The sequence below is a fragment of the Nanorana parkeri genome, unplaced genomic scaffold (genome assembly GCF_000935625.1).
Source record: "Nanorana parkeri isolate BGI_ZX_2015 unplaced genomic scaffold, ASM93562v1 scaffold726, whole genome shotgun sequence".
Lineage (NCBI taxonomy): Eukaryota > Metazoa > Chordata > Amphibia > Anura > Dicroglossidae > Nanorana > Nanorana parkeri.
In genome coordinates this window covers 682511-701185 of record NW_017306994.1, presented here as the reverse complement: position 1 = coordinate 701185, position 18675 = coordinate 682511, and the positions used below count along the sequence as shown (strand labels likewise).

The window sequence follows — 18675 nt, the reverse complement described above, 5'->3', positions numbered from 1 at the left end:
GCTGGCATTAGTTGGGGGTAAAGTAAGCATAAATCTAACTTTTTCTTTACAGTAACATTTTAGAACTACTAACATTAGGTGATTTTTAACACGGACCTACACACTCAAAAATCTAATTCTACCAGTGCATCCCTATATGTATGATGATTAATTATAGCATAGACATGTCAGGTGTAAAATGCTGTGATTTTGAAATACTTACACTTGCAGAACATTTACTTCCTGCTTTGAAGGGTGCAAATTTCTTCAGTTTGCCAAAGCAATGCACGCTGGGATTGCCTTGTCATCAGCAGAGCATTGCTGGGGAATCTCATCTGTAATCTCACGAGATTTCAGGGAAAGGAATTTTCCTCCCGTGAGATGATGTGCATGGTCACATGTCCTAGTCACATGTCTTAGTCACATGTGCCAGAAATCCAGGAAGTAATAGGAAAGCTAGTATTCTGTCCTTAGTAAACATGGCCACTGTTAGAAGACTGGGGAAGAACAGAGAAATAAATTATGTAAAGAATAATAAACATGCAATTATCTATAAGTATGTGTTTGTAGATTGCCAGATTGCCATTACTAAACATTTCTAAAGGTGTGTTTGTTGTTATTTTAAAGATATGGGTAAAGGTCAACTTTAAAAAGGGGAAGGGACCCAGGCAGTATAAGTGGACATTACATTTTACAGCAATCAAATGTGGTTTTGTATTTACTTAGCCTATTGCTTAATATATGCATATGAAAATACTGTACATATTACCATTGTAATAAGTTAATTGTATATTTGTTTTTCCAGAGGTTCAGCTTGGGCAAACACAATCTCTCAGTGGACAATGTCACTTTTACTTTTTATGTACACAGTTGTTAAAAAAGTGCATGTGGAAACATGGGGAGGTATGCTACATAGTAACAGTTATTTACACTGAAAAAGTTTAAATGTCCCTTGAACAAAGCAACAGGTTTACTTCAATGCTGCCACTACCTAACTTACATGTATTGACCTTTCCTTCACTCCCCAACTGGTACCATTAACTGGCGGGAGAGAACAGAAATACCTGACCTGAATAGTGGCATGCTGAGAACAGAAGGGTCCTGGCTGCCAGCAAAGTGTACTTTAACAATAAATACTTTGTACAAGTAATGAAAATAATGATGTTTTATTTTACTGTTTTCAGATGTAAAACTATCAAATTAATAAAAAAAACATTATTTTTCCTTTAAAAAAATCACGTGCTTTGTCCTTGCAGGGCAAAGGAACAGGTTCACTGTAATAGTGGATTTACCAACACTACATATTACTACTACAACCCCTGGGAGTGAAGAAAATGACCCAATATTTCTGGAGATTTGTGAGCATGTGACTCAGCGCTATATGCATGAGCAACCAATGTGTAATTGGTTGCTCATGCATATAGCGCTGTCACATGGGTGTGGGAACAGAGTCCTGAGTTTGCACAGGGCTTCCCGGTCCTTGACCCTAAAAACCAAATAGTATGGCAGGGGAAAAAAATAAGTTAAATATAAATAACTGGCTTGCCTGAATTGGCAAAGCACAGGTTCACTTTATTGTTACATTTCGTATTTGTCAATGAAAAGGATAAGACTCTTCATACATAATTCTGCAATGCTGTTATATTCATTTTATATCAACTGTTATAGTTCTTTAGATATACATGGTTAACCTGCTGTTTTGGAAAAATGTCTCTTCTCAGGATGGTCCAAAGACTGCCTTCAGGAGTGGGATATATTCTTACGCCTTGCTATCCCGAGCATGCTGATGGTTTGCATTGAATGGTGGAGTTTAGAAATTGGAAGTTTTTTCACAGGTTGGCATCTACTATGGATATACTTTTCTACTGGTTCTTGTTGCAGCATCCCCTTTATAGGCTCAGGAAGCCTGTTCACCTGCAGGGATTGTGCCAATAGGCCATCAGTTTGCATCCTGATTGGATACGCTTCCTATTAAGGGCAATTTGTAAAACTCAAAGTAGTGCGTTAGCTCATGGGAATGGCTTCTTTTTTGCATTTCAAATTGACTTCCGTTGTAAAAATTGCTTGTCCTGACTTTGCTTATTGTCCTGACTGCAGCTGTGTTTTCTGAATATGTTTTCTGAAAGTCTCACCCTTGAGCACTCACCCTACCTGGATGGATAAAACCTTTTGTCTCCATCTGTCTGCTCCACATTTCCTATCTTACCAGATAATCTACAGCTTATGTTCCTTGGGGTAACCAAGTACCAGTCCATGCATGTAAATCATCTTGGTGGCTGCCATGGGTGAAGCATGCATATTGGCACAAAAAGACAGATGCTAGATTTTATATTCAACCTAAACAACAAAATACCCAGCAACCAGTGGCATAACAATCGCCATAGCGACCAAGGCAGACGCTATTGGGCCCGGCCAGGGCATCCCTCTGATGCCGTGTGGGCCGCCTGGGTCACTATGGCATGTAAGGGTGCTGGCTGTCACTGGCACAGCTCAGCAGCGGCGTTTCCCCTCACAGACGGAGCTGTGTCAGTGACAGCCATCAGCTATGGCAGAAGAGGCCAGCATTCGCAGTGAAGGAGGAGGTGGGGCCCGCCTAAGAGCAACCCCTCCTCCTCTTACATCACTGGCCAGCGACCTAAGAGCAGGTGGGGACAGTGATGTAAGAGGAGGCGGGGCCCTGGTACGGAAGAGGAGGCGGGGCCCTGGTACGGAAGAGGAGGCGGGGCCCCACGACTATGGAGGCGGACAGCGCTGAGATAAGAGGTGTGCAGCCCATCTGAGACCCTGCAGAGCCCACTATAGTCTATGGTGGGCTCTGCAGGGTCACTTCAGGTGGGCTGTTTGGTATATCAGGTGGGCTCTGCAAGTGGCATAACTAGCAATCACGGGGGCCCCATACAAAATTTTGCTATGGGGCCCTGTGATTTCTAGTTACACCCCTGCCAGCAACAACATTATACTTTTGTAGCCTACTCCACAAAGTACCTTGTTCATGGCAGATGGTACACATTTCACACAATTCATTCCATTCTCTCATTTCCAAAAAGTTTTAATAAGACAAAAAAACAAATAATATCTTTAAAAAAAACAGTAGCAAATAAGAATCATCATTCTCCGAGGTGCCCCTCTTAGGTCTAGTTGAAGGGCTGCATTTTAGTGAAACCGTATATACTCGAGTATAAGCCGACCCGAATATAAGCCGAGGTACCTAATTTTACCACAAAGAACTGGGAAAAAATATTGACTCGAGTATAAGCCGAGGGGGGCATTTTTCAGCACAAAAAATGTGCTGAAAAACTCGGCTTATACTCGAGTCAATATTTTTTCCCAGTTCTTTGTGGTAAAATTAGGTACCTCGGCTTATATTCGGGTCGGCTTATACTCGAGTCAATATTTTTTCCCAGTTCTTTGTGGTAAAATTAGGTACCTCGGCTTATATTCGGGTCGGCTTATACTCGAGTCAATATTTTTTCCCAGTTCTTTGTGGTAAAATTAGGTACCTCGGCTTATATTCGGGTCGGCTTATACTCGAGTCAATATTTTTTCCCAGTTCTTTGTGGTAAAATTAGGTACCTCGGCTTATATTCGGGTCGGCTTATACTCGAGTCAATATTTTTTCCCAGTTCTTTGTGGTAAAATTAGGTACCTCGGCTTATATTCGGGTCGGCTTATACTCGAGTCAATATTTTTTCCCAGTTCTTTGTGGTAAAATTAGGTACCTCGGCTTATATTCGGGTCGGCTTATACTCGAGTCAATATTTTTTCCCAGTTCTTTGTGGTAAAATTAGGTACCTCGGCTTATATTCGGGTCGGCTTATACTCGAGTCAATATTTTTTCCCAGTTCTTTGTGGTAAAATTAGGTACCTCGGCTTATATTCGGGTCGGCTTATACTCGAGTCAATATTTTTTCCCAGTTCTTTGTGGTAAAATTAGGTACCTCGGCTTATATTCGGGTCGGCTTATACTCGAGTCAATATTTTTTCCCAGTTCTTTGTGGTAAAATTAGGTACCTCGGCTTATATTCGGGTCGGCTTATACTCGAGTCAATATTTTTTCCCAGTTCTTTGTGGTAAAATTAGGTACCTCGGCTTATATTCGGGTCGGCTTATACTCGAGTCAATATTTTTTCCCAGTTCTTTGTGGTAAAATTAGGTACCTCGGCTTATATTCGGGTCGGCTTATACTCGAGTATATACGGTAAGTAGTGTTTTTACTGAATGCTTACTTGGTGACATGTCAGGAATTTATTCACGTGGAGTTGTAAAGTTGCTTAGCATTTATATTTAATGAATGAATGAGAATGTAGTAGTACTTTGTAGACACTGAAACCATGCAGTTTTTCCATGGATTTTTCCATAATTTTGATTGATATTTCCTGTTTTATCAGTCCCTGGTGGTCCTTCTGATTGTTTGAATAACATTGTTATTTTGGGTCATGTAAGTAAACAAAAACATGTATGGAATGCTGTCCAGCTACTGACATATTCATCTTATTTTTTTTTTGTTTTAGGGCTTATTAGTGTTGTGGAGCTGGGGGGACAAGTCATTATGTTGCAGTTGTTAACATTGGCTATAATGGTATGATGGTCGCTTTACTGTTTATGCATTGTAACATTTTTAAACCTACTTAATATGACACTGTTTCTTTAAAGCTAAACTCCAGAAAGAAAGTAAAATGAAATCAACATTTCATTTATTTGTTTAATTGCAAGCAGAGTAAGTACCTGCATTTGACTCAATGGGGTTGATTTACTAACCTTATAAACACACCACGAATATGTATACACCTCTGTAGTGTGTTCCCTCCCAGCATGATCTATGGGTGGAATCTAAACACCTTTGTATTGTGTACACACCCAGCAGGTGTGTTGTGCAAAGCCAAGCATGAATTGCAAGGTGATGTTGTGTAAATTAGCTCTATGTTGTGTTGCTTGCATTGATGAATGCAGGAATGTAAATGCATGAGTTACCATTTTTGTCTAAACAGTGAAGCAGCATTATATATGCATCATGTGCATGATTTTTCCATATATGGCATTAGTGGAAATATGCTTTTAGAGACTTTTTGGTTGATCAATACGTTTTGCTGTGTGAAAAATCACACGCACCTGGTGCGTGCATGTGTTTAGGTTAGTAAATCACCCCCAATATCTGCCTTGTGAAATACCCTGCACAGCAGAGCTCAGTACAGCAGAGCTCAGGCTAGAAGAAGAAGCAGTACAAGGAGCCAGTCTGTTTTGCCTCAGTACTCATAGAGTAACAGAGATGGGCTCATCAGTCTTCTGCTTCTCCTTTCACTGTCCTCTCACAAGCTTGGGCAGAGACAAGACCTTTAAGTGTTGGTTAACAACAGCAATAAAAAAATGTCTACTGTCCTGGCAGACAGAATAAATGTAAATAGCCTAGGTAAAACAGCTCTCACACATGCATTTCATCTTCGTAATGGTATACAACTACTTTTCTACATGTCTTTTCTTGTATTTATAAAGCATTTTTTATGTGGCCAAAGTCAAGTTCAGAAAGAAGTAGTGCAAAGCAATGCCCCAAAAGAGTGTTTGCATTTAATGAGTGTGAGCTGGGGAATAGGTAGCGGGTGCAATTGCTCCCTGGGGTGAGCAATCTTGCAAGGTTTAGAGACCAGACCAGTGACTTGTCTTCAAACAGTGTTACATTTATTGGTGCAACACACAGGCTATATACAGTGCTCAAAGAAAGTAAATACTTCAAAAACAAAATCCTAGCCGTGTCCCGGCACTAACTAAACATATGACTACCAACCTGTACAAACCTATTGTTTGCCAGGCTTCAGCAAAACACACTGACCAACCTTGTGCTCCAGCAGATAGAGACTGTCTGCTCCCGAGGCTCCAGAGCCCTGTCTGTTTGCCTCACCTGCACTAAATTGCCACTGAGGCAAAGCATAAAACCTGGGGCTTGCTATAGGTTCCGGAAGGTGTAAGAGAGGAATCTGGGTGACACATAAACCCCGGACAGGACCTCTCCTTGCTCTCTACATGATGACCTGCTACATGAGGCTTTGATGAATGTGTGAAATTCATTCAGGTGAAGAGAAGGGGGAGAATGTTAAACAAGGGCAGCAGATGAGTGGTATAAATGATGCAGGAAATGAAGGCTGGTTGCTCAAAGTGCAGGATGGCAGTCATTAGTGACTAATCAGGGTAAGGTTTTACTGTATGTAGGAAGAAATGCTTCAGGTGAAAGAGGGGTATGTTTAAGGGGGGTGTGTGCAGGAGCAATGGGGTGCAAGAGGGTCTGGATCAAATATGTAACAATGTTACAACTTCCTTTACTCATTATTCCAGTACAAGAGAAATGAGCAACCATTTTTAAGAGTAGATAATCCAGGTGGGCTAACCACAAATCTTAAAGTGACACTAAACTCAGGAGTTAAATCTTAAAAATACATTCAAGTAACCCAACTAAATAACAAAAATGTATCTTATTTGTGTATCACTCAGCTGTAGATCCTTAAATCATCTCTGAATTGGAGCTGACACTGTCCTTCCTTCTGGAAGTGGCTACTTTTGTTCCCCATGGTCCCTGTGTGTGTTATAAAGTAGCCACCACTCCAAGCTTACTCCTGTGATGGACTACAATCTCGCTTTTAGTTTAATAATTTGTATTGCGATTGTAGTCCATCACGGGAGTGAGCTTGGAGCGGTGACTAATTTACAACACACACAGGGACCATGGGGAACAAAAGTAGCCAAAAGTAGCCACCCTCCAGAAGGAAGGACAGTGTCAGCACACATTCAGAGATGATTTGAGAATCTACAGCCGACTGATACACAATAAGATACATTTTTGTTAATAGTTAAGGTACTTGAATGTATTTTCAAGGTTCAACTCGTGAGATTAGTGTCACTTTAATGGGAATGGATGTTGGCTGTTCCTTCAAGTAGTGCTAAAGATTGTTTGGAAGTGGAAATACACTTTAAGGGTTCCAAGAAAGCTACTAAAACCAATGAAAGTTTTGATTATGCTTTGAAAATACTTGTAGTAAAAGTTGCTCGAGACACATGTCTCCAAGCTAAAGCCTATGTGAACCAGGCTTCATGCAATCTGGCAGAATAAAAATGGTCTGGAAGGCTCTGGGGGTACTTATTTATTAGAGCATCTCTAGGCTCAGGCTATCAGGACATTGTACAAGGTATACGAGCAGGGCCGGTGCTTGGATTCTTGCCTAAACAGGCAAAGTTGCATTTTTGCGCCCCCCCTCCCAACCTCCTCCCTGACCCACTGTAGCGCTGGGCCTGCTCCCTATCAGCATGTTTTTTTTTCTTCCCTTACCTTCAGTGCGGGAGAGCAGCGGCGAGTCAGCGCTGGTCCGGTGGGAGGAACTCCAGGTGGGGTCCTAATTTAGTTGGCCGGCGACTGCCAGAAGTGTCGCACGTGTCGGGATCCTCAGGCAGTCACTGTACTTGTCAAAATGCCCTGTTTTTTCCGCCCTCACCCTGCAGCGCCCTCAGGCGGCCGCTTGCCTTGCCTTGCGGTAGCGCCGGGCCTGTATACGAGCAGACATGCAAGCATATATAAGCCACTGCTTCTCACACTGCTGCTCAGTTAACACTTTTATAATAATCATGGGGCACTTTAAAATAGGTTCCTTTTTACCAGTTTATAACTACAAAGAATGGGACAGGGTTTAGAAAAGCCTTTGCAATTTGGGGATTTAGAATGATTTTCAGACAGAATAAACATTTATGTAGTTTTTAAGTTGCATTGAGTGAATTGTGGACATTACATTACATTCATAGCAACCCCCCTTAGAAGATTAATAAGACATTCTGCTATATATTTTAATTTGATTATAAAATTTGAAAAGTTTTGAGTATTTATTCTCATACAATGATTTTTGCATCATCTCCACTTGGATCATTTCTGTAATGTCTGAGGTTGCAGTTATTTACCATGGTATACGAAAATGATTCTCACCAGCAATGTCTTGGCCAGATTTCTAAATCGCATTAATATTTTCCTCTACAGCTTCCAATTGGCTTTGGCACGGCTGCCAATGTCAGGATTGGAAATGCTTTAGGAGCTGGAGACATCGAACAAGCCATAAAGTCTTGTAAAGTTGTACTTTGCTGCACAGGTAGGATTTTGGGCACTAAAGAAATTCATACATAATATAAAACAAGTAAAAAAAAAAAAAAAGAATGTGTACCCTGTAGAAAGTAATATATGTTTTTCTGTGCTAAATCATAAAGTGGATGACATGAATATACTGTATTTTTAATGAAACCAAAGCAAATATTTGGTTTCTGAGTGACTCTCAGTTCTCCTTGTCTCTGGTTTCTACAACATGTATGCTCTTAATTTTTGTGTTTGCTCTAGTTGTATTTTCATGCAAGCATAGTTTCAATGTTTCTCAAAATTTGCTTAGTTGTGTACTGCCATCATGTACTTTACTGTGTCAATGACTCACTTGTGCTAATAAAGAGGACAGCATATACCACATACCTTCTCATGGATAAAACTGCAGATTAGGTTATGTTATATATAACAAAGGTGCACTCCTTAGAGTTGACTTTTGTCGACCAGAGTGGTGCCAACAGGGACACACACTGCCACACAAATTTGGCATACATTGAGGATAAAAGACAAAACCTACCTGTCCAATGCTTCTGATTTTCATTCAGGTATAGCTCTACAACCTAGCCAACCAAGTAGGTAAAGAGCTTCTGTTAATGGAGAGAAGGGAGGCTAAATGCTAAAAGTGCCTGCACATGCCTGCAGCTGGCTCTCATATCTTCCTGTCAAGGCTAAATCTCACACCACTTCTGACAAGCAAAACTTCAGTTCTTCCTTGATAGTCCTGAAGCTTGCTTGCCCCTTTCTTCATGATGTGCATTTCTATTGGCCAATTATGCTGACCATCACTGCGACAGTTCTAACCCTTTCTATCCAAAAATAATTTTGGTTAGACATACACTGTAAATATTATAATATAAATATTAGGTCTCCCAAAAACTTATTCTCATCTCACCCTAACTTAAATGGATACACCAAGCAAAATGATATAGGGCTTTCTGAGATGAGAAGAAAAACCACAATAAAATTGAGGCAGTTTAAAAGAATTTACAAAACTTTTATTAACATAGAAAACATTAAAATATCCATGAACACCCATAACAACAGATCATATTTGTTAGCAGAGGATTATCACAATCTTGAGGAGTAAGACTAATTGGTTGCATCCACATATACAAAATCCATACGGTGTCAACTACTAGATGTTGAAAGGTGATTCCACCAATGTGCACAACTCTTTATTTCCACCTTAAACACGTTTTGTGTCCCCGCTTCATCAGGAAGGTGAGTTAAGTAATCCTTTATTAAATCCCAGTAGGAAATACTTCCAGCCCAATAAGGACTGGACTGGGAGAATTTCCTACTGGGTTTTAATAGAGGATAATGTTCTTAAGTACTTGACTGTAATACAGCACTTACAAGTAAGTGAATATGGTTAGAAACATGCTATTCCAGTCCCCATATGTGAATATGTTGCATTCATGATTTGGTATTTGTGAACCATAGATTACTTCACTTACCTTCCTGTTGAAGCTGTGACGTGAAACGTGTTTAAGGTGGAAATAAGACGTTTTGAACATTGGTGGAATCACCTTTCAACATCCAGTAGTTGACACCATATGGTTTTTGTATATATAGATGCAACCAATTAGACTTACTCCTCAAGACTGATATTTTAATGTTTTCTATGTTAATAAAAGTTTTGTAAATTCTTTTGAACTGGCTCAATTTTATTGTGGTTTTTCTTCTCATCTCAGAAAGCCCTATATAATTTTGTTTTGTGTATCCACTGTAAATAATATAATTAAGAAATGATAATAATTACAGTGTATTTCTGTAATTGTTGTCTTTTGCACACCATTCTAATTATTTTTTATTTCCGCAGTTAAACAGGGAGACAATTTTTGTACTAAATAGAGTGGGCAAGGGTTAGAACCCCTATAATGATTTTATTGCTGTCTGTTATCCTAATGGCCGATGATTCACAAAATTTTTTTTCCTGGAGCAGCCCTGGCTAGTGGCCCCTGCAAGGGGCGAGAGCCTCACAGCCCAGACATTCTCTTTATTGTGGCCAGGTCACATATTACTCATCCTCTTGGCTGTTTGATTGATAGGCCAAGGAGTAGCTGGAACAGGACTGACAACATTGGTGGCCGGACTTAGCCCTGCCCACCAGTGCATGGGAAGGAGGAAACAGGACAAAGTGCAAGACAGAAAGGTGGGAGTGAAAAGGATAACACGGCTACGTGGCCAACAGGGAGTGATAGTGCGGTCTGTGAACTGAAGATTGAGAGAACCCACTAGGCACCAGTCAGGCCTAGAACACATTTGAAAAACAGCCTTGCATTTATCTGTCATTTGTTTTCAATTATGCAATTTCCTTAGGCTTGGAATATCACTTCTGATTCAGTTATTGTTGTTTGCTGTTTTAGAGCATAAACTAGGCAATTGAAATATTAAATTATTTTCCAGTCTAATCTGCGTTTCCTATTTTTCAGCAATTGGTTGCTTGTTGATCAGCAGTATTGCACTTGCACTGAAAAATGTCATAGGTTATATGTTTACAACTGATAGGTGAGTAATATGAAGTTAAGTAACTTCTTCAAATCCATTTATGATAATATGTGGCGATCTCACTTTTCATTTCCGCGCCAGGGATTTTTCTAAATTTTTAAGCAGAAAAGTGACACAACACACTGTTCAACACACTACCCTGTTTTGGTAAGGACTTTAGGGGTCATTTACAATTTCTTTGGTTTGAAGCATTAGCATTATCGGTACCTTGAACCAGGAAAGACAGCGTGTGCTGATGAATTTAAAAATCTGTAATTGGGGTTGTACCGGTGCCAATACTGGGCCTTTTCACAAGTACTCGTACTCATTAAAATGCCCCCCGATACTTAACGCTGATAACGGTCCTTGCTGGGTCAGCCTGCTGTTAACTTCGCGGAGCCCATTTACAGCATCAGTTCGGCCACATATTTCCTGCTTCTCCTTCCTGCCGCACGCACCCACCTGTACAACCCTGGGGAGACCCGCTGCCACACCCGCCCGAACAGCAACGGGGAGCCACCTCTCACACAGCCCTTGGGAAACCTACACGCAGCTCTGGTGAAACCACATGCAGCCCTGGTGATACCCGCACAAACTCCTGGTGAGACCCGCACGCAGCCCTGGTGAGACCTGCACACAACCCTGGTGAGACTGTGTTCAGCTTTGGTGAGACATCCCCATGCATCCCTGGCCCTCTGCATTGCTGTGTAATGGATTGCTTGGATTTGTAGTCCCCTCTAGCTGGTGGTATTCTGCTGCATTGTTATATAATGTATTGCTGAGATTTGTAGTCCTCTATAGCTGGTGATATTCTGCATTGTGGTATAATCTATCACTAGAATTTGTAGTCCTCTATAGCTAATGGTATTTTGCATTGCTGTATAATGTTTTGCTGGGATTTGTAGTCCCTCTACAGCTTGGAGTCAGTGGCAGAACAGCCAGGATCACAGCATTTGCAGTTGTGACCGGGCCCTGGCACTCCACCACTGTCCTAAAATCATTAGTCTGTATTGTTTTAGAAATACTGTGGAGGTGTCGGACCTCTATTATACAGTTTCATTTTTCTAATACAACTGCCCCCAGCTTTAAAAATCTAATTCCGTCTGTTTTGCAAGCTGTTGCAGTTAAGTCTGGTAATTATGCTGGATATATAGAACACAGCTACATAGTATGATAAAAAAGATGTATCGAAAAGGGTAAAGCTATTAATAAAGCTATTAGTAAGTGAAATGGCTACTTTATTAACTTGTCCTAACCCATGTAAAACATTACATTATACTGTCATGGTAATTATTTCATAGTACGTTCTTATGTCATTTTATTTCTTTTTGTCTTTAAATTTAGGGATATTGTTGATTTAGTTTCAAAACTCATGCTCCTATTTGCTCCACTTCACCTGTTTGGTGGTACAACTGTAAGTATTTTAATATTTAGCTCAGATATACAAAATTAAATGATTACTACTGCAAGCCTGCAGAAGTGAGTGGGTGCAAAATTAGGATTTGGGTACTTACCATAGACTCTATCTTAAGGGACACATAAATTCAGAAACAGTCAGGTTATACTGCCACCCACATGAGGTTGGCAGTACAAGGGGTGCCAGGGTTCAAGGTACACAGTATCTTGAACTAGGCAATTGCACTACTTTGTTCAGTAGCACAAGAAATACAGTGAGGGGTAACCTAAATGCTAGGAAGACAAACTACCCATGGACCTACCCAGACGTACAAACAGCTCCTTAGCTGTAGAAGTGGAGGTGCACCATCATGCCAAAGGCTTTACAGATGGTTTAGTTTACTTTAGGCTTTGAGTCCTGCGGGATAAGTGGGAGTGAGGCCTACAAGTACCTACTGCCAATGTAGATGAAGGTAAATGGTAGGATTTATTCAAATCTTCGGCAGACCTCTTGCATTGAGGCAGGAGCACAGTTTGGCGGCCCATAGCATTGATAATCATGGTGTCAAGAGCAGAGCCAAAGAGACAACATGCCTCAAAGTTTAATACATTCAAATACCGTACTCCTTGGATGCAGCATCAGTCCCATTTGTGCAGCCAGAGTGCTCTGTGCATCTGTACAGACATCACTTCCATCCAAGGCACAAGTTTAGATGCTTTTAGCAAGCTATCACAACTAAAGCACATGGTTCCATACATTTGCTCCAGCCTCTCTATGAACAGAAGTCTACTCCAGCTGTGGAGGGTTCCTTCTTAAAGGAGAACTATGAGGTGAGTGCTTTTCACTCACCTCATAGTTCTAGCTGACCTGTGACAATGAGACTGTCACAGGTCGGCTTAGTAGATCGGGAGGTGAGCGAACACATACCGGCGTTCGCTCACCTCTCGATCCTGTCACAGCTCTCTGCCGTGACAGGGGAGGGGCTGGATTCCCCCCTACCCGCTCCGATCCGCCAGCGCTGACTGGCGGAACAGACGGGGGAGGGGGCGGGTACAGCTGGCTCTGCCTCTAAATAGGCAGAGCCAGCTGTCACTCACGCACTCATCCGCTCCGGCTGCGGCGTCTCAGTATACCGCGAGCTCTAGCTCACGGTATACTGAGCTTAGGGTAACGGGAGGACGCTAGTTTGTGTCCTCCCATTACCCTAAGGAGAACTATGGGGAAAAACACTGACCCCATAGTTCTCCTTTAATGTTACCGGCACAAATGGACAGAGGGCCAGACCAGTTTATTCAAACTGGGATTTAAGAAGGGACCCTAGTTGCTTGTTAGTGAAACCCTAAATGATGAACACACCTTCAACCAGTCTAGTCAGTCATTTTCCGGTTAAGCAGGTCCATGGTGGGAAAAGACCACCGATTTTACAAATTCCTTTTCAAAAGAAAAAGTTTCAACGCACTCTTGGGTGCAGCCCATGACCCTTCAGGGTCTTTCCAGTTCACATAGAGCAATGTCCATAATGAAGACCTTATGAGAAAAGGGGTCCCGGGTTCCAGGTGGCAGGTGCCAATTCCCCCTGGGGTAAACATCTCCAGAACCACTAGGGGAGTGTGGGCTGAGGTCACCCATGGCAGCAGGACTGCCCTCTGTGTCTTAGCAAAGACATGTTGAGTCTGTGGTACTGCAACTAGGCCCAATGTGGGGCAAGGCCTCAGGTACTCACAAACCCAGGCAGCTGGAGCTGATGAGGGTTTTAGGCCACAACAGGTCACTGTGGTAAAACCAATGGCAGCTGTGCAAACAGTGAGGTAGCTCCTGGTGCTTTAGCCTTAATGGTCTTACTCACAAAGTGAGTCTTCAGAGACAGGGTCACACCTGGGGCTGTGCCATAGCTCTGGGCCTAGAAATTGCTCAATGGATAACTAACACAGTGCACCCTGGTCTGGAAAGCACCACAATGCAGACTCCAGTGCCCAAAGGTCACATTCCAGGTTGGCCCCATAAAGTCCAGTCCAGCTAGGTCTGACCTCCAAAGCCAGGCTGAGGAAATGATGAACCACATAGATGCTATATAGAGACCAGCTCAAGAGGGAGAAATCTTGATTGAAGTCTCAGGAAGAAAATTCTGCTAAGCAAAGAAGCTTAGCAAAAAATAGTCAGACCTTTTTCAGCACAACTTCGGAAATGGAACACCTAGGATGCTGGTGAGAAACTGAAGCATGGCTTACAATGTTTCTGTTTGCCAGTGTCCCAACCTCCTGTAGGCAACAGAATAACCCAACAGTTTTGTTTTTTCTGTGTACCTCAATGGACAAGAAAAATAACTTTTTGGCCTTTTGTTTGATAATCTGTGCAAGAACACATTTATTTACTGCACAGTTTATGCAATTCATAAATGAGTTTTTATAGTAGTCCTGTGGATGATGGAAGTATACAACATTTAACCTTCAATATTCTGTTGTAGACAGCTTGCTGTGGAATATTAAGAGGAATGGGAAAGCAAAAAATTGGTGCTATTACAAATATTTTTGGTTATTACTTCATTGGGATTCCGGTTGGATTATCGCTGATGTTTCCAGCAAAACTTGGGGTTATAGGTAAGATTACTAACTGGATATATGGCAGTAATATGTTTGCATATTAAATGTTTGCGTTCCTACACTGAATTGTAAGATTATAATATCAGCTGAATTTAGCTTTGCTGATACAGATTGGTTGTTCTGGGACCTGTTGCTATAGTCATAGGATAAGGATAGTGGGGAAAACAACAAGGGGTAACACTAAGTACACTAACAATGACCCATAAATTAGCATTCAAAGAGCATACAGTGTCCTCTTTCAGTTGCTGTGGTAAGAGTAATTTGAGAGCACATGAGGCTCCAAGATCTAACTCAGGGGTCTCAAACTCAATTAAGTCGGGGGCCACTGGACACACTTTTTTGTCCCATGGGGGCCGCTACTATATACGGTACCAGTTTTAATGTATGCACATGTTACAAGCGGCAACTGTCACCGATTCAAATAATGATCGGGTGACAGTTGCTGCATGTAAACGCATGCACACAGCATGTAATCATATGTGGAAGGATTACATGCAGTTAGGAATCAATCACTCTCCCTAGATACACGATTGTGTATCCAGGGAGAGTGATTGTTTTTGTAACTGCATGTAATCATATCACATACGATTATATGCTGTATGCAGGTGTTTACATGTAGCGGCTGTCACCTGATCATTAACTTGGGTGACAGTTGCTGCATGTAAATGCCAAATTAGGGATTCCTGTGCAGGAAAATGCAAGTTTGTGACACAGGAATATCTAATTGCACCTGAAATATAGGGTACTCCCCCCATTCCAATCTCCCCCCGCACACATAATAATACCCCCCCCCTTCCTATCTTCCCCTCCCCCGCACACATAATAATATACCCCCCATTCCAATCTCCCCCTCACACATAATAATACACTCCCTCTCCCCCACACACACATAATACACTTCCCCCCTCCCACCCAAGCCCCCAGAACACATATTAAACTCCCTCCCAAACCCTCTGCACACATAATAAACTCCCCCTTCCCTCCAAAGCCCCCAGCACACATATAATACACCCCCCCTCTCCTTTCCTTCCAAGCCCCCTCACCTGCTTGCATCTGTGCAGGGAGGAGGCACATCATCATTCCCTGGTGATTAGTAAGGTCTAGTGCTGACCTTACTAATAAAGCATCATTCGGCCAGAGGTCAGCACTGACAGAGCTAGGGCCGGAGTTGACAGGAGCAGCTCTGCGGTCTGCATCCGACTGAGATGCAGACCGTGTAGCTGCTCGCGCAAGTCGGGCACGAGGTCTGTGACCGTGTGCCCGACTTGCCAGCTGGCTGCGGGCCACATAGTAGCGGCTTGAGATCCCTGATCTAAACCCTAACTGGTTGATATTTAGGTGGTTATTCACTATTGAGCTGAAGCATCGGCTAATCCTTTTGCTCAATTCGGCCGAACCGAAGGGCTTCTATACGCGCTATTTACAATGGCCTGTACAGCCACCGAAGATATATGCTTCGGTTTGCCTGAGCCGAAGTCACAGCCAAAGCAGGGAGAATGGTCTGTTGAAGCAGACCATTCTTCCTGCAAATGTAAACAACTTGGTGGAGCCAGCCGTGACCACACAGCTTTCTCCGCCCAATTATTGTCAAATAATGATAGCCCAGCATCCTCAGGTCATGTGAGGACAATAGGCTGTCACTTAATGAACAAAGTGGACAGAGCCAGCAGTGATTTCACCGCAAGCTCTGCCTAGTTTACATTCAGACAGCAGCTGTCATTTTGTGGCGTGTTCAGCGGGTGAGGACGGGTCGTGGTCTTTTTATTATTTTGGCGAGTTGGCAGCGTCGTTGACAACGCTGGACGCCGTGATTGCCAGGGGGACCCTGGAAAAGAACACTCTCAGTGCCAAGGGCATTTGGCCTGGTATGGCAGGGAGGGGGGCGCTCGCTTGTCTCCCACTTTCCTGCCCTGCCAGGCCTGGGCTCGGATTAAGGGTCTGGTTGGGAATTTTAGGGGGGACCCCACATTTTTTTCCCCATTTTTGGGGTGGGGTTCCTCCTTAAAAATCCTACCAGTCCTTGGAGGTAGCGAGCAGAATAACAGAGTTGAATGCCGCTCCGTGATATTCGGCTATTCACTCACTGCTGTTCAGCCCCTATGAGGCCCCAGATGTTAAATCTGCTGATTCAAACGCGTTCTTCACTTCGCCTGAACCAAAGCCAGACGATGTACGGCTGATTCTAGCCAATGTACGACTGAAATCAGCCGTACAGGGCCGAAGTGAATAGGCAAATGTCATTAGGCTCCCTTCTCTTCGGCTCGGTGATTCACTCAGCTGCCTTCAGCAGCTTAGGGAATAACCCCCTTAGTTTGCTAAACACACTGCATCATAAACTATCATCATGGGTTTTCTTTTTCTCTTAAAATACAGTTTTCCCTTTTACCTTTTTTGTATCTCAGTGCAGCTGGTCTCCTTCAGCCAATTCCTGTCTACAGGCATTCGGTCCAGTGTTGGCTGCACATTATTGCTCTTGACCAGATTATATGATCCACAGCAATGCTGGTGCATTTGAGATGGGTGCCCAAAAAGGAGCACTCCTTCCAACAGCAGTGATCCATAGTAAAGAGCACTAGACTGGTGTTTAGACAGTAAAGGTTTTTGTGCTGCGTACCAGATACCACCATGAGGTGGAAAAAAACATTGTGGCACCTTTCTTATGGTCCCTTTCACATGTGTGTGTGTGTGAGTTGACAGCTACATTAATATTGACCAGTGGTTGTCTGACCAAGCATGCATGTTTTTGCTATGTAGAAGGGACAGGAAGCTGCTGCCAGACACCTATGGTTGACCCAATAGCAATTATTCCACTAGCTATTCTCTTTCAGATCTGAGGAATGCCCATAGATATAGGATCAGCTGTCAGCTTCTGTGTTTATAGGTTAAGGCTTCCAATACACTTAAGAGAGCTATTGGATGTGTATCCTAAATCTGGAAATATGTGGTTTACAGTTGTCTATAATGTTCTCACACATTGATAGCAGTCTGAAGTGCATGAAGAGTCTAACTGCCCTCAAGCACCACCATTAGACAATAGACATTCAAACAAGATGAACGTTCATATTTTTATGTTTGTGTTTATATCATATTGGGTTTAAGTGCAGGCACTTCAAGTACCAATAGCAAGCAGGATACCTTTTCTAACTTTCAACATTGCACACTTAACTGTCCTTCTGCACCATAGATAGATGGTAGATGGGAGGGCTTACCATACATATGTCAATGTCCCAAACTAGCTGAAGCAGGTGAAACAGGCGATGGTTATCCCATGTCTTTTGGTATTTAAAACTCACATTTCTTTATATTAGAATCACATTGAATAAACAACTTGTAGCAAGACCATTTATTAGTGTATTCATTCTCCTATATAGCTTTATTTTTCTTTCAGATCTTTTGTTAAAAATAAATGTTTCTGTTAAAGCAGTGGTTCTCAACTCATGGGTCGCGACCCAAAAGTGGGTCGTGACACCTTCTGCAGTGGGCCGCGGCATCCTTCCTGCAAAGAGCGGCCCATGTTCAGGAGGGAGACATAGAGGGGTGATTTGTGCGAGCCAGCCTGTGGGAACTATATATTGAAAACTGTTCCCTCTCATACACCCCCCTGCGCGTGAACTGACCCGGGGAAATCGGGGACTATTTCCTCACTTTCGGGCGGCGGAATAATATGGAGAGGCGGAATAATATCGAGAGGAGAATGAGCTGGTCCCGCCTCTTAGGGGCGGAGCTAATAGGGACGTCTCTTAGCTCCGCCCCCTGGTCGCCAAGACGAGGAAGAGGGCCATGGGCCTGAAGGAGAGGGAAGGTAAGTTTGGAGTGGGAGGGGGCGCTGGGAAGAGAGAGAGAGTGTGTTTTGCTGGGACTTGTAGTCCTGCATAGCTGGTGGTAATCTGCATTGCTATATGATGATTATACAGCAATGCAGAATAGCACCATCTATGTAGGACTACAAGTCCCAGGAATGCATTATAGGGTGGGGTTTGGATGCTGGTGGTATTCTGCATACCTTACTTTTATTATAATGTATTGCTGGGACTTGTAGTCCCGCATAGCTGGTGGTATTGTCCATTGCTGTATGAAGATTATGTAGCAAT

At 42.6% G+C, this 18675-nt stretch overlaps 1 protein-coding gene across 1 annotated transcript in view; it reads left to right on the top strand.

The window, feature by feature from the left end:
* Nucleotides 1–18675, top strand: part of LOC108793167 (multidrug and toxin extrusion protein 2-like) — a 69457-nt gene that overhangs the window by 16296 nt on the left and 34486 nt on the right. The window contains exons 8-14 of the mRNA XM_018564109.1: nt 785–882; nt 1701–1814; nt 4491–4558; nt 7988–8096; nt 10534–10609; nt 11933–12006; nt 14453–14581. Of these exons, the coding sequence (XP_018419611.1) occupies nt 785–882; nt 1701–1814; nt 4491–4558; nt 7988–8096; nt 10534–10609; nt 11933–12006; nt 14453–14581 (668 nt within the window). The remainder of the gene's footprint in view (nt 1–784; nt 883–1700; nt 1815–4490; nt 4559–7987; nt 8097–10533; nt 10610–11932; nt 12007–14452; nt 14582–18675) is intronic.